At 42.1% G+C, this 16,576-nt stretch overlaps 1 protein-coding gene across 1 annotated transcript in view; it reads right to left on the bottom strand.

Moving 5' to 3' along the window:
* The window catches only part of RHOJ (ras homolog family member J), a 90,707-nt gene that overhangs the window by 17,256 nt on the left and 56,875 nt on the right, over positions 1-16,576 (bottom strand). The window contains exon 2 of the mRNA XM_007192965.3: positions 5,307-5,365. Within this exon, the coding sequence (XP_007193027.2) occupies positions 5,307-5,365 (59 nt within the window). The remainder of the gene's footprint in view (positions 1-5,306; positions 5,366-16,576) is intronic.

Here is a 16,576-nt window from a genome sequence, read left to right as displayed (position 1 = left end):
ACAATCACAGCAGGGTTTTACCCACGTTGCTCCTGTAGGCCAGGGCCCACGAGAGAAAGAGACAAGGTGTCTTAGTACCGGGACTGGTTCCAGTCTAGGTGGTCGGCTGAGGGGTCAAGGATGGCTGGTTCAGGGCCGTGACCTGGGAAACGCCCCTCTCCCACTTTGGCATTCCTTAGCCGGCCAGTACCCAGGCTTGCGGCAGTATCCCCACCCCAGCTTCCTGCTCTCCTTCGTGACACACTCTGAAGAAACTGGCCTGCAAGTACGTCGTTTAAAAGTCGGCTCTCAGACTCTCTGTAGTCAAGCCAAAGCTCTGAGCTCTAGAAATCCCTTTCAGAGAGACCCTCCGTAACGCACTAGGAGGGGCAAGAGTCGCATAGGCTGGGTTGGCAGGACCTAAATAGATTTGGTTTATAGACCAGGCCTTATTGCCTCCCCAGTGTGAGCTGAGGGGGTAACATGCCGAGCCACCCTGTACAAAAGCCCCTCACTTCATTGCCTACCCGACTGTTTGGAATTTTACCCAACAGATGAACCAGAGTTCTGAAGGCTCTTTGTCTTCAAAGGACTCCACTCAAAGTCCAAGTATCAGTTTGTTTCAGGGGCTTGGGGAGAGAGCTAATGTTTAATAGCAGCTGCCACGTGCTGGCAGGGTTTGCACGTGACTTCATTATAACCTGCCTTCAGCGGATGCTTGGCTGGCTCGTGCAGTGCTGCGAGCGTGTCTCAGGCGAGGCTGGCGGCGCTGCAGTGGTGCCCGAGGTGACTAGGTGTGGCGAAGTGGAGGGAACCAGGTCGAATGATTCTGTCCAGGGCTGACTTTGAGGGTAGAAATAACGAGTTCCTATCAGTTTATCTTTCCGAACACATGCACTTCTTGAAGTTGTTTTTGTTAACTCTGAGCCACAGTTAGCTCAGGACAAAGATGAGGGGCACTGCTCCTTGGTTTGTTCATGTGAGAAAATCTAATTATTCACAGCAAGATGGAACCCTATAGCCAGGTTCAGAGATTTATTTCCTTTTCTGTGGCTCAGGGATTAATCAATTGGTTTTGAGATCACCACTCTTCCTTGTTAGTAACTCTGATCAGATGAGTAATTTTGAATTAGTTATAGATCTTCCTTAGCCATGTGACCTCAGCAACATTTGTTAGAATATAACTGAGGAGGCTAGATTATCCTCCCTGAGGCTGGGAATGGAAATGTTGGGACAATGCTTCCAAATTAAATTTGTCACAGAGCCTTATTGGCAGAGTCTAGAACCATGGGAATCAACTTGGGTAATGGTTCTTTTCCACCACATCCTCCTAACATTAGGAACAATGTTTCAACCACCAAAGACTCCGAGGGTCATGATTCTTTTTTTTTTTTTTAAACATCTTTATTGGAGTATAATTGCTTTACAATGGTGTGTTAGTTTCTGCTTTATAACAAAGTGAATCAGTTATACATATACATATGTTCCCATATCTCTTCCCTCTTGCATCTCCCTCCCTCCCACCCTCCCTATCCCACCCCTCTAGGTGGTCACAAAGAACGAGCTGATCTCCCTGTGCTATGCGGTTGCTTCCCACTAGCTATCTATTTTACATTTGGTAGTATATATATGTCTATGCCACTCTCTCACCCTGTCACGTCTTACCCCTCCCCCTCCCCATATCCTCAAGTCCATTCTCTAGTAGGTCTGTGTCTTTATTCCCGTCTTGCCCCTAGGTTCTTCATGACCTTTATTTCCCCTTAGATTCCATATATATGTGTTAGCATACTGTATTTGTTTTGCTCTTCTGACTTATTTCACTCTGTATGACAGACTCTAACTCCATCCACCTCACTACAAATACCTCCATTTCATTTCTTTTTATGGCTGAGTAATATTCCATTGTATATATGTGCCACATCTTCTTTATCCATTCATCCGATGATGGACACTTAGGTTGCTTCCATGTCCTGGCTATTGTAAATAGAGCTGCAATGAACATTTTGGTACATGACTCTTTTTGAATTATGGTTTTCTCAGGGTTTATGCCCAGTAGTGGGATTGCTGGGTCATATGGTAGTTCTATTTTTAGTTTTTTAAGGAACCTCCATACTGTTCTCCATAGTGGCTGTATCAATTTACATTCCCACCAATAGTGCAAGAGGGTTCCCTTTTCTCCACACCCTCTCCAGCATTTATTGTTTCTAGATTTTTTGATGATGGCCATTCTGACCGCTGTGAGATGATATCTCATTGTAGTTCTGATTTGCATTTCTCTAATGATTAATGATGTTGAGCATTCTTTCATGTGTCTGTTGGCAATTTGTATATCTTCTTTGGAGAAATGTCTATTTAGGTCTTCTGCCCATTTTTGGATTGCGTTGTTTGTTTTTTTGTTATTGAGCTGCATGAGCTGCTTGTAAATCTTGGAGATTAATCCTTTGTCAGTTGCTTCATTTGCAAATATTTTCTCCCATTCTGAGGGTTGTCTTTTGGTCTTGTTTATGGTTTCCTTTGCTGTGCAAAAGCTTTTAAGTTTCATTAGGTCCCATTTGTTTATTTGTGTTTTTATTTCCATTTCTCTAGGAGCTGGGTCAAAAAGGATCTTGCTGTGATGTATGTCATAGAGTGTTCTGCCTATGTTTTCCTCTAAGAGTTTGATAGTGTGTGGCCTTACGAGGGTCATGATTCTTAAATTTTAATGTGCATACAAATCACCTGGAGATCTTCTTCAAATGCATTTTCAGATTCAGTAGGCTGGGGACGGAGCCTGAGATTCTGCACTTCTAAGAAGGTCCCTGGCAATGCTGCTGGTTGGTGGACCAGACTCTGAGTGGTAAGGTTCTAGAACCGTGGTTCTCAAAGTATGGTATACAGACCAGCATCAGCATCACCGGGAAACCTGTCAGAAACGTAAGTATTAATACCTAGGCACCATCCCAGACGTGTAGAATCAGCAACACTGCAGGTGGGGCCCGGTGACTGGGTTTTAACAAGCCCTACAGGTGATTCTGATCCCTGCTCAAGCCTGAGAACCACTGTTCCACAAAATGAATTATTCCTACGTGTCATCCTCCAGTGGAATGCATTCCAATACCTAACGGTCCTTGACTGCTGGGAGGTCTCCCTTAGGTCTAGCCTCAAATTGTTTTGCTTAATTATTCCAGTTCTTTTAGGCATTCTCAAGGTCATTTTTCAAGGTCCTAATCATAGAGTTTTAGTCCTATAAGGAGCTTTAAGATGTGTTCTGATTTCTTTTCCTCGTGCTTTACGCTCCCCCGTGAACCTTGTGAACCTCTGGGCTTTCAAAGTAGCTGGTGGAAAGCATTAAAGTGAAAGGTAAATTGAAGAACTATCTATAACCCATTTGTTGTTATATTCTATCAGTGCTCATCACTTTCTTCTGTGTCAGAGGTTTGGGTCAATTTGGAGTTTAAAGATATTTTTTCCACTGCCTTAGAGTCTCCACTCCTATCCTAGTATTATTAAATTTTTCTAAGGACAGAGCAGTGGGAAAGAATAATTAAACTGCTTATATGCAGTTTTATTGGATTCAAAATTAAATAGAGGCCAGGGAGGATGTTCTGGGTGCAATTAACGCACAGAAGCGAACAATTGTGGTGGATCGCTATAGAACTGGGGAGAACTGGGGGCACAAGGGGCACAGAGAGCATTTTTAGAAGGCAAGGGAAACAGAAAGAGGTTTCAGAATCAGGCAGTAATCCTTGCTGTATTGAATTTTTCAAACTGGGTTATATTAGTAAAATATGATTATGGAGGAAAAGGGTGTGAACTCTTTTTTCAGGCTGTGAGTCCCTGATGGATGGGGACACCCCAATGACTGTGTGATTGAATGAGGGTAGGCAACTCCAGCCCGAAGAGCAGTCTCCCTCTATTGCTGGAACGATTTCTGGGGGAGGGTCAGTCAAGCATGAGCTGCACTGAAGCCCTGTACCTTAGCTCAGAGGAGCTAAATCACTTTCCCAATCTGGGCATCTATGGGCATCCTTTTCTAGTCGTGTGTCTCTGTATTGATGTGAGAGGTCTCCTCCACTCTCCAGTTCCTGAGAGTAGTTGGCTAAAACACCCATCAGCCAACGAGGGGAAACTGGTTGCTTTTAGGAGCCTTGAGTCTGGTGCTAGATTTTCCAAGTTCTCCACTGCCTGGGCCTGCCCAACATCTGACTTTGATGTTCCACAGACATTTATACAGTGGTTCTTGCAAATGCACACGGAAATCCTAAAGAGAATTTTATTTATTATGATTTTTTTTTTAGTATAGAGGTATCAAATTGAGCAAAAAGACATATCTCCAGATAATTGTGAAAAAAGTCTAGACAGATGCATAACTACAAATAACAATTACCAGGAAACTCACAGTGGGAATAAGCATGGTCTAATGTTCACTCCAAAGGACTTAAGATGTATGCATTTGGACAGACTGAACAACCCGCTGATTTTGACCTGGATAAATGACCCAGGATGTATGGTACCAAAAGCTCTGTCAAAGAAATTGCGCCCTAACCGTCAGTTGCTTAACCACTTCCCCTCTAGCCCATGAACTTGTAACATTAGAAACTTTTTGTAGTGGAGTGTGGGATGCAAGGAAAAAAAAGATAAAGCGGCATTTTCACCCAAACAGAGCGTGTGCTAACTGATTAAGCACTGAGGGTGCCAGTCCGTTGCCTTACATTATTGTTTGGCCAGGTTCTCCAACTTGAAGAAATATTTCTGACAGAATGAGCATATTTCAGGAATCTTGGAGAATTTAGAGTTAATCCCGGTTATTCAGGGGTTGACCCTCACTTTGGGAAAACATCCAGGATCCTGGATTTTCTTCCTTCTAACACTTAATCCATCTTCTTCCTACTCCTTGATCCCCATCCCCTATCTCTTTTTGTACCTTTCCACAGCTTGTTAGGCAATTCAAATAAAGAGCAGGCAAAGAATATAACATGAAAAAAAAAATATGGGTGAAACTAAAATTTATGAAATTGACTCAGTAATCCTGGATCTGGAATTGGTATGGGTAGGAAGAAATTGGAACTCTTGGCCAAATATGTTATATTGGTTAGTGATAGTCATCAATCAGTAAATGAATGGTTATTTGCCTATCAACACCTTGAATCCTACAATGATTTAGTTTTCTGTAATTATAAATATTTTTAAGATATTCAGATTATTTTGGTTGTCATTTAGGTAGACAATAAATTTGCCCCAAGTGATCAGAGGAGGTAATATCTGTACCGTTAGTCCCCATATGCCTAGCCAAATGGATCATTCTCCCCCCTCCAAACTCTTAATGAATCAAGATAAGAAAAATGTACCTGTCCTGCGGTGTCATACAGTCCGAGCAAGTGTTGCTTGCCTCCCACTGTCACAGTAACTAGGGGAGAAGAGAAAAGAGGAGAGTCTGTAAATGCAAGCTTCAATCAGGAGTCTTCACGTTTCTCTATGCCAGCATCTCTTTGGGCAGCAAGGACAAGCATATGCCTCACCCATGTATATTCTAAACCAAGTTGACAGCATGCTTGCCAAATGAAAGGCAACCGTGGGCTGCAGTGAGAGCAGATGGGCTGAGCCAAGTCCAAATTTCTCAACCGACGTGGATACTATTGGTGCCACTAGGGCACTCTGCAGGCTGTTCATTGATTCTGATTAGGCCCTATAATATCAAGCTCCTGAAGGAAGAGGATGCTGGACTCTTTCTTGGTTAGGTTATTTTCTTCTTTCATTTGGTTTGAGCCACCTTTCGGGATATAGACTCGTGTAAGCAACCTTTCTGTTAGAAATCTCGTGGCTTTTATTTGTCATCAAAATGTTAAAAAACCCTGAAAACAAAGGATATTAACCCACCTGTCTATGTTATAGTCTATAAGGCAAAGCTAATAATGAAATGCGAAGGGCTTAACATTTATTTCAAAAAGTGTTTTTATTAAATATCTCTGTGCTTTAGCTCAACTGATTCATTACAGTTTGAACCTTAGTTGCAGTAGGAGGTGTTTTATATGGGTTTCATCTCACATACCTGAAGGGCATATATAGAGTGAAAAGTAGAGAGTTTGATTTACTCAGCAGGCTTATTGCCTTGCCAAGCAATGATGTCCAAAAGTGAGCGGTAATAGAGGGATACCAGCTGCTCTTTACATGGCTGGAAATGAAATAAAGTCTCAACCTGAAACTAAACTGAGATTGAACAAATCGAAGGCAAGAGTAATATGATTCTCTTGGTGAATGGAAAGAGCACATTTAAATTTCCACAAAAATGTAATCTCTTTTTGGAAAAAGAAAGTAAAATATGAAGGAGAATGTGATTTTTCCTAGTTGATTAAAAAATGTACAGATGCCGGGATTTACATTCACTATCTTATAATAACCTATAATGAAATACAATCAGAAAAAATAACTGAGTCACTATACTGTACCCCTAAAACTAACACATTATTGTGAGTCAACTATGTTTCAATACAAATGTGCAAGTCCAACATAAAAATGATTTTTGATTTCTCCTACCATTAGCTGTGCAGGAAACGAAAGATAAATGGAATAGCAACCTTTTATAACTATATCTCTAAAATATGCCAGCCAAATTCTCTAGTCTGCTGCTCGGAGTTGCTGCTTTGGTACTGATCTGACTTTTATTTGTTTTCAGGTTCAGGGCCTACGTGTATGCAAAGTGCTTCTTAATGGCTCTTTCTTTGAAAAGCACTTGTTTAAAAGCACTGCCTTCCCAGACACTGGGAACAAGTTTTCTAATCTACTCAGATCAACGTGTGTTCAGCTTGATAACATGGCAGCAGCTGCGCAGATGAGCTTTTACATGTGTGTTTTTAAGGGGTGAACCCAGCTCCATCCAACGCTAGTGACAACACCGGAGAGGGGCGTCTAAACATTTTTACTTCCTTTCATAAGCCAGGCTAGCAATGGAAATGAAGGTGAGATGGTGCAGCCCCGATCTCTTCATCCTGTTATATTTTCCTCTTCCTGCACACTTGGAGCCCGGTCAGATGTTCCTAAAATCTGCCTAAATGGTTTCTTTAATGGCCAATTCACCACCTAGACATGGATCAGGAATGAAGGGAAGAAAGCCAGCCATTACAACATGGAATTTCCTGCCTCTAGTGAGCCCAGTACTTACAGGTTAGGGGCAGCTGTTCTGGAGACCCCCTTGGATGGTCCCCTGACCTAGAGGCCCAGGGCCATCTGCGGAGTCAGTACTAGAAGCTGACTCACCCTCACGGCCCCACTGGGCACTGCAGAATTTCCAAAGCGATGGCTCTGACCTTTGTCACTGGAGCCCTGAAGCTCTTGTTTGAGTTTTCTCAGAGAACAAACATTCCTTCCAGCCTGCTTTTCCTCAGGCCTCACCCTTTTCTCCGCTGGCGGCTTTGACTGCAGAGAACTGTACCAGGCCTGAGGCGAGTGCCAGCCCGGGAAAGGTGGCCGTCGGGCTGAGAGTCTGAGCCCAACCTTCCCTTCCCTCTGTCCTTCCCTCCCTCAAGAGTTTATTGGGTTCTGGGACTGCCCTCAGTGTTGGGAGCGTAAAGGCCAGATACAACTCGTCCTGTCGCGGAGCGTGGAGAGGAGGGTACAGGGCAGTGCAGTGATCACTATGCTGGCGGCAGTGTGGATGGGTGTGGGAGCGTGCAGAAGGGGCCCCACTGCACGTGCACACGCGCACTGCTCGAGTGTGGTCAGATAAGGCTTTCTGGAGGACATGTCTGAGGTGCGTCCCAAGGATGGCCAAGAATTACCCAGGGTGCACTGGGGGAGACGGGGCATGTAGGTTCAGGCCCACCCGACTCACTAATACAGCCTTTATTCTGAAGGCTTTGTTAAACTATGAAAGTCCTGAATTCTTGTTCCCAAAGAAAGCGAAAAAGAAGGAACTAAAATAATTTACTTGCGTTAAGGCGAAATGGTGAGAGGAGGAAGGATGAGTTTTTTGGGGTGGAAGCCAGGTCAGCTTTCAGCTTTGCTGCCTACTCTGTTGGACCAGCCCTGCTGGAGGAATCCTGAGGGAACAGGGCAGTGCCCTCGTGCCCCCATCTCTGGAAATCACTTTTATTCTCTCTTCTCTGCCCTTTGATTCTCCCATTTTATAGGAAGGAAGATAAGTGGGTCACACAGTTGATGACTGAGAACATCAAGGGACAGACAGCCAGAGACAGATCCAAGCATTACTCACATATTGTGGAACATGCAAATGGCTTTGTGAGTCCTTATCTTGGACTAGCAATGGATGCCTTATCGCTTTCCAACCTGGGCTCTATGAGGCTCCTCAGTTTGGAAACGAATTAGTCAGATCAGCATAGAAGGAAGGTATGCTCTAAAAATGATCATAGGAAATGTAGAGACGTTGAGAGAGCGGGATCTTTTAAGTCAGATGGTTCTGCGTTTGAATCCTATCTTTGCTATTCACTGTCTGAATGACCTTGGGAAAGTCACCTAACACCTCTGAGCCCCCCTTTTCCTATTTGTTAAAAATGGGGAGAACATCACCCATCAAAGAGAATACTTGTGAGGAGGAAGTTAAATGCGAAAATGCCTGGCACACAGCCTGGCCCATAGTAGGTGCTGAGAAGTTGTTACTTCCCCTCCTTCAGCAAATGCTTATTGAACCTCTTCTAAGACCAGGGACAGTCTGTCTTGCTCTCCCCTGTATACCCAGTGCACGTGAAATGGCACAACAAATTTATAGTATTTGTGAATTACCAGTCACTTTCTTCCCTAAATGGTAGCTATTTAGATCAATGTCTTGTGTCTCTGACTGGACCCCTGAGGACAGAATCTCCATACCCCATACCCCACACAGTACACAACACAGTTCTTGGCATACGTAGTAGTTGCTGAATCCACAGAACAGAAATGAAGCCCCAGGGGCAACTCAGGCAGAAGGAGGTCCTTTGACATGTGCAGAGCTTCAGCTTGAAGCATGCTGGCAAGACGCTGACTGCTGGGAAGTACCTGCAGCCAGCAAACCTGCCTGGCAGACAGTGGTCAGGCTAAAATCCCAGATCACCTTCTATTCTCGGAGCTGTTAGCGTTTTTTTTTTTTTTTAAGCTTAGAGAGGTTTTAAAGAGAGTGGGTCAAATGACCTGCTAATGGCTCAGATGGTTCTCTCAATAAAGCGTGAAAAGTTGTCAGTGGCTTGTTAAGTATGTAAACTGAAGGCCTTCCTCTCCAAATCCATTAAGCTCTTGGCTTCCTTGTGTTTGTTCTTGGTGCAGATTGGATGGTTAATTTTATGAGTTGGAGTGAGGTGCTAATGAATTTGAAGTCACGGGTTTGCTCTCCTGAGGGTCAGTTGCTTTCACCCAGAGAGAAAGTGTCCTGGCAGAACGTGAGCCTGTCCCCTCTCCCCACCACCCCGTCTCAGCATTTCAGTCACCTCATGAAGCTGCATGTCATTTGCAAACCCGGATGAGGAAGTGTTGGTCATTCCCTGTAAGCCAGCTCAGACCATCAGTCCAGCCCATCAGCAGCACTAGGAACCTGGTTCACAGCCCCTGCCTTGTTGGGTGGTGGGCTGGCCATCTCATCCGCCAAGAGCAATCTTTTGGAGCCAATGTGATGAATATCTGATGAATCCTGAGAACCGGCATGGTGGAAATGCCAGGTCAGGTAAGAGGAAGCCTCCCAGTGCCCCTCCGTTCCCAGCACATAGCCGGCTGTCTGCATCACTCATGTCAAATGTACTCTATTTGGCAGGTAGGATGAGGCATACCTGACTATGCCTCATCCTAAAGGTACTAGGGTGGTACTAATGGTACTAATAGTACCTTTAGTACCATCCTAGGCACTATTTTGGAGGAAGAAACACTAGATTTATAGACATAGCAAGAAATACAATTTTAATTAAGTTAAAAACATGGCCCCATGCAAATATAGAATGATGTTATGTCAAAGATTTATTAACTCGTGGGCTTCCCTGGTGGTGCAGTGGTTGAGAATCTGCCTGCCAATGCAGGGGACACGGGTTCGAGCCCTGGTCTGGGAAGATCCCACATGCCGCGGAGTAACCGGGCCCGTGAGCCACAGCTACTGAGCCTGTGCATCTGGAGCCTGTGCCCTGCAACAAGAGAGGCCGCGATAGTGAGAGGCCCACGCACCGCGATGAAGAGTGGCCCCCGCTCGCCACAACTAGAGAAATCCCTCTCACAGAAACGAAGACCCAAAACAGCCAAAAATAAATAACTAAATAAATAGATTTATAAAAAAAAAAGATTTATTAACTTGTTAATGAGAGAATCAGTAAGATGATAAATCTTGTTCAAAGAGCATTTTGAAGAACTGGGCATTTATAGGTACTTCAAAAGCAAAATGTTAGAATAAGATGGCAAGTTCCATGGAAAACCGGTTGTTGTCCTACGGAAAAGATAATCTTTGGTGTTCTCCTTTCTACTAAACAAGAATTATTTGCATCTTGACCCAACAAGATTTACAAGTTAACATGTAACTTCAGAAAATCTAAACTTTTAGTTAATAGCAGAATCAGACAAAGGTAAGTTCCCCTAGATTACTAAGCCTTGGGGGAAGGGTGTTGAACTTTGCCTTAGCATGGACAGTTGCATGTTCTCGGCCTTATATCCAAGTTCCAGATACTTTTTCTTCATGTCCAAATTCAAGTCCATACTTAGCTATCTACTCATTTGGTGAGATGTTAGGTAGGTCAGTAGGTCTCTCCCTCACCTGGAAGATAAACACATTGTCTTTACCCTAAAGGGGTATAAAAACTCTTTATTAGTTGTTCCATAGTCAGGGGTAATCATCACTACAGTTTGTGTATGTCTGGGGTGCTGCAAAAAAAGGAGAGTTTAAATGAAGTATCTCAATTCTGACCCTCGTCATGCTTGCTGACTGAATATCTTCAGCAGTGTTCGCTGACCTTTTCCCTCTCTGAACTGACCCTCATCCCCTGCTCCTCCTCCTTTCTAGAAGATCCCATCTGGGGCTGTGACTCACCTAGCACCAGGGTCTGCTCTTAGGAGCTGCTTGTGTGTGTTTGTGACGTGCTTTAAGCCTCACAAATGTGCATGTTCATTTTATAAGGAAGCAACTCAGAGGCATCTGGGATGACATTTCCCTCAAATTAAAATAAGTTAGAAAACAGAATGAAACTAGAAATAGATAATACACTTTCATAAATATGAATGGTGGTGAATTCCTTCCTGGTGCGGTTTCATCCTTCCAACTTATGTGTTCCTGTTAAGGCGGCTTGAAAACCTCATCCATCTACACTGGCCCCCCCTCAGCCAGCTCGTTTCCTTTCTTTGCAGAGAATGCCTCTTGTTTCCTAATCAGCAGCCTGTGTGTGTGTGTGTGTGTGTGTGTGTGTGTGTGTGTGTGTGTGTGTGTGAAATAAAAGTTGTTCAGGCAAGTGTCTTATTTGATGTACTGGTGTGAGGTCCTGTTTCCGTAGAACAAAGACTGAGGGGAAAACCAAACAATCTCCCTGAGAATCCATTAGGACACTGAGCTGAGGGTTTTCTTTCGTTAGGTGTGTATATTCATCCTACAGTAACAAGAGTTCCTTTTGAACAGGGTAATGTACCTCTGCCATGCATCTCCATCCCTGGTCATGTTTCTTTTCTCCTTTAGGTATGCCTATTGTGACGGGGGATTTAGTTTGTAGTTGTTTGTTTAGTCTGTAGTGTAACCACCCCAGATTTTAAGGCAGAAGAACTGGCTGGAGGCCTGAACTCACTGTGAACAAACTCTGGGACCTTGAGCAAGTTACAGCTTCCCTACGTTCTCAGTTCCTACTGGAAGTTTGAGGAGAAAAGAAGATCATGAATATAAAAATTGTGTACAAGAAAGCTAACGCAAGCATAAGGTGACATCAGTGAGCAAATGGCTTCTTAACATTACTTCTGGGAACAGAGCTTGCTGGAATGAAGTTGGGTATGGGGTGGGTGTTCAGGAAAGGTCTACCCTTGTCAGTACTTGTTTGATGAGGGAGGAGGGGGAGGAGGAGAAGGAAGGGGAGTGAAAGGCAAGAGGAAGGGGAGGAGCTTGTGCGGTTCCAGGACCTTTGGAACTGGCTGGGGATGAGGCCAAACCAAAGACAGAGCCACGATTCCATGACATTCACATCCTGGGATTTTAGAGTCTTGCTTGGCCTCACCCTTCCTTCCTCAACATTCATTTGGTCTCTACATCCTGCCACTTCTACCTGCTGAGTATCTCTAGATACTCGGACTCCTCTTTACCATCTGTGTAGCTGTCCTCATGCAACCCCCAACCTTGTCAATTGCAAAAGTCTCCTTATCAACATTCATTTCTCCAGGCTCATTCATTTCTCAGGCTTAACGTAGCTGTGGCTCCCAATCATCTCCGAGATAAAATTCAAATACTTTCCAAGAGTGTACAGTGTCCTTGTAATCTGGCCTTTGGTTTACCTTTCCAGATCTCTCTTATTTTTTACCCACCTACAATCCAAACTTCTTGCAGTCTGTTATACTCACAATGTCTTTGTTTAAGTTGTTCCCTCTGGAAATCTGGAAAGGAAATTCTGGAATGCTTTCCCCACACCTGTCAGCCTGGAAAACTTCCATAACCTGGAAAAGTCACTTTTGTAACGCCCCCCTTATGTCCTCCAACTACCTTAAGTGTCTTTCCATGCTTACTTGCGCATTGGACCTTAAAGTGCTGTGTTATTTATCTTCATGTACCAAGATCTAGCACGGGCCTGGCACGTGCCTCCATAAGTATTGGTTCAGTGACTGAAAAGTGAATTAAACTCCAACTAAAGCGGAGGTTTTCTCTGAGGCATATATTTTCTCCAGATGAGCCTTTGGCCTTTCCCAAAGGGTCACCATGAGCTTTTCTGGATGGTAGTAGTAGTGGTAGGATGAGCTCATCAGCAGTGGTGTCCTACACTAAAGCTGGCCTACCTTTTACAAGGGGATGCCATGGAAATGTGGCTACCCTGGGTGGGATCAGTGTTTGGGGTACTCTGCCACTTTTCCAGGCAACTTTCACCAGCTACAGGGCTGCCAGACTCCATCAGTGGGGCAGGACCACTGGCAAGGTGTCCTGAGGTTCACTGTGGCCATATAAGCCATAGTAGCCAGGCTCCCTGGCATGAACTACAGAGTACAGGGGAGCTGTCTTTTGATTAGGACTTTGGGAAGCAGTGACTGAATTATAAGTGAAGCCTGCATGTTGAGGTGTGTGGTCTGCAAACCAGGGTGTGCTTTTTGCATGATCCTCTGTATAAAGAGATACTTTGAAAAAAAAAAAAAAAGCCAGCTCCTTCAGTGACATTCATACATTGTTAGAAACTCATAATAATTAAGCTGCCATTGAGGTATGGTGGAATAAATACCTAATTTAGAGGCAGATACTTTTATTTTCAGCCTTGACCTAGACTTGGTGAAATCGATGTTTCATGGCAGTCACCAGGGGAAGCTAGTGTTTTGTTTCTTTTTTTGAATTTTAGAATTTTATTTATTTTTTAATATAGCAGGTTCTTATTAGTTATCCATTTTATACATATTAGTGTATAAACGTCAATCCCAATCTCCCAGTTCATCACACCACACCCCTCACCCCACCACTTTCCCCCCTTGGTGTCCATACGTTTGTTCTCTACATCTGTGTCTCTATCTCTGCCCTGCAAACCGGTTCATCTGTACCATTTTTCTAGGTTCCAGGTATATGCGTTAATATACGATATTTGTTTTTCTCTTTCTGACTTACTTCACTCTGTATGACAGTCTCTAGATCCATCCACATCTCTGCAAATGACCCAATTTCGTTTCTTTTTATGGCTGAGTAATATTCCATTGTATATATGTACCACAACTTCTTTATCCATTCGTCTGTTGATGGGCATTTAGGTTGGGGAAGCTAGTTTAAAAAACACAGAGTTCCTGGTTTCACATCCCACCCCTAGATTCCAAGGAAGTAGGTCTGGTGTGGGGCCCAGAAGTCTGCATTTTTATCAAACTCTCTAAGTGAGTGATTCAGATCTGAATTTCAGTTTTCTCATCTTTAAGATGAGAATAATAATAAGCTCGATGACTCTAGAGCATCCTGTCCACTTTAGAAAGTTTTGTGAATAACAGATGAGGTAATATAAGGGAAAAAAAGTTAAAATTTATAAAATGCTACACAGATATTATCTTTTTGATCCTATCTGACACACAATACAGGCACAAGATGGTCTGTGTGTAGCAGCAGTCTTTTCCCCTCCTTGTCTAGAAACAGTCACTAAGGAAATCCAAACACCTAGGTGATGATAAAAGTGGAATAGTGTATTCCTGTGAAGAGTGTTCAATTAATTATTAGGCTCATAAAAATTCTATCAGGTACCAGCTGTAATTACTTAGAAAATATGATGGAAAATATCCTTTTCACCTTTATGAAAAAAAGGTCTTCCCATTACTTGCTGAGAAACATAAAAGAAGAAAAATGGGGGGAAACAGCTCATGGTCTAGGGTGGGAAGCTCTGTATCATAAAGATGTTAGATCTTCTCAATTTAATATGCTTACAGTAATTCCAATAGAATTTTTGAATTGGGAACATGACAGAGTGATTATAGCAGTTATATTCAAAATTTAGTTGGGGAGAATAGCTAATAATTAAAAAAGAATGACAGGATAATTGTGCTAATATACATTAATATGTATTATAAAGTTATTAAAGCAGTATAGCATCAGCGCAAGAATCAATGATCCAGAACAGGAATCTCAGCCACTGAACCTATGCTACATATGTAATGATTTAGTATATGATAAGTGGCAATGGGGAAAGATGAAGTATTCAATATATGGCATAGTTGGTTACTGTTTGGAAATAAAAAAAAGACTCTGAAAATATAAAAGCAAATGAAGAAAACCATAAAGAAAATGATTGATATATTGACTAAAAAATCACATATGTTCACATATATTGTGAAAAATGGTCAAGAAGGTTATTATCTTTGATGCATAAGGGTGCTTTCTGATTAACAAGAATAATAATTAAAACAAGAAAATATATAAAGAATATAGAAAATTTACAAGTAAATAAAAGGCCAATGAATATTGGAGTAAAAAAAATCAAATTAAACAAGATGCAATCTTTGGCTTGTCAAATTTGCAAAGATGAAGAGAATGACACCCAGGGCTGGTGAATACATAAAGAGGTGGCAGGTATATGCTGCTGGAGGATATGTAAATTGATTCAAGTTTTCTGTCAAGTCGTTTGGCAGTATAGATCAAAAGTCTAACCAAGGGTCTCCCTCTGACTCGGCAATCCTGTTTCTGCAACGTATCCTCAGGCAAAATCATACAAGTGCGCGAGAATATACACATATAAGACTATATATCACCAAAAAGTTTATAACAGTAACAGTTGGAAACAATCTAAATGTTCAGCAGTTGGGGATTGGCCCTTATCAGTTATGGAACAACCTTACAATGGAAACTTTGAAAGAACATTGAGGTAAAATATTTAGGATATAATGTCTAGGGAGTAGGAGATAGAATTCTATATTGAATAGGTAAAAATATTTATAGGAAACTCTTTTTATTTTTTCCATACTTGGTTACCATGAACATGTAAATCAGAAAAAAAAAAGACATTTGGGTGCTTAAAAATTGTGGTTATTTTGTTGTTCTTATTACTGTTATATGTAGATTGGAGTCAACGTCATCTAAATTGTCTCCCATCACGGAAGTGCTACCATTTCTTCTTGGTTCACTCTCTAATTTTGTCTTAGGCTTATCCGGATTTACTTTAGGTTGTAGGACCAAGCTTATATTTTTATGAGGAGGAACATGTGATGAATAGGTCTACTGCAGTGGAGGTTTATGAGCTGTGTATTGCAGAGCAACTCATCTTTTTCAGAGAGTTATGATGAACCACTACTGCTCTACCTATATTTGCATTTCGTAGGTACCAAGAAAATACTGTGCATTTGAGGATGTTGGAATCTGCCAAATGTATTTGTTGCAAACCAAAAGAAATATATGAGCTGTAAAGACAACAGCAGTAAATTGGTTCTAAATATAGAACAATGTCTAGGCAGAGTGAAATAAACTAGTCAAGTGAATATTTAGAGTGTGTGTTTCTGCTCTCAATAACTTCTTTTCCAAAGCATTACAAGATAATTTGGAGAACATTAAGTGATTTTTCTCTCTTTTCTACTTTCGTGTATGGTTGTTGTCCTGGATTATATTTACTCATTTGCCTCTTTGTTATTCAGGATCCTAGAATTTTATGTATTTGTGGTTTTCTCCCTTTATTTATTTCATTTATCTTAGTCTAATATGGGGTTCTTTACAGGTAGCATATTTATTTTCTAGTTCTTAAGAACTGTCAAGAAATATTAATAGTTGCTGGTTAATTATGATCAAAGGAGGATGTGTGACAATTTGAGATAAAACAGTTCTTGGCTCTTTTCTGCAATGAATATCTAAGAGACCATCTTGTATAACTTTATTAAGTATTTTCTCAGAATTTGCATAGGGTAACATCTACCACTTTTATGTCCTTGTTCACATGTTTTTCCCCAATTGTTTTTCTTCAGACCATCTAAAAAGAAAAGTATAATTTTGGGGATGCTTGTTAGCAATGTAAAGTTCATGGCTAGTCAGTCCCATTAA

The sequence above is a fragment of the Balaenoptera acutorostrata genome, chromosome 3 (assembly GCF_949987535.1).
Source record: "Balaenoptera acutorostrata chromosome 3, mBalAcu1.1, whole genome shotgun sequence".
Lineage (NCBI taxonomy): Eukaryota > Metazoa > Chordata > Mammalia > Artiodactyla > Balaenopteridae > Balaenoptera > Balaenoptera acutorostrata.
This window is presented reverse-complemented; position numbering and strand designations above follow the sequence as displayed.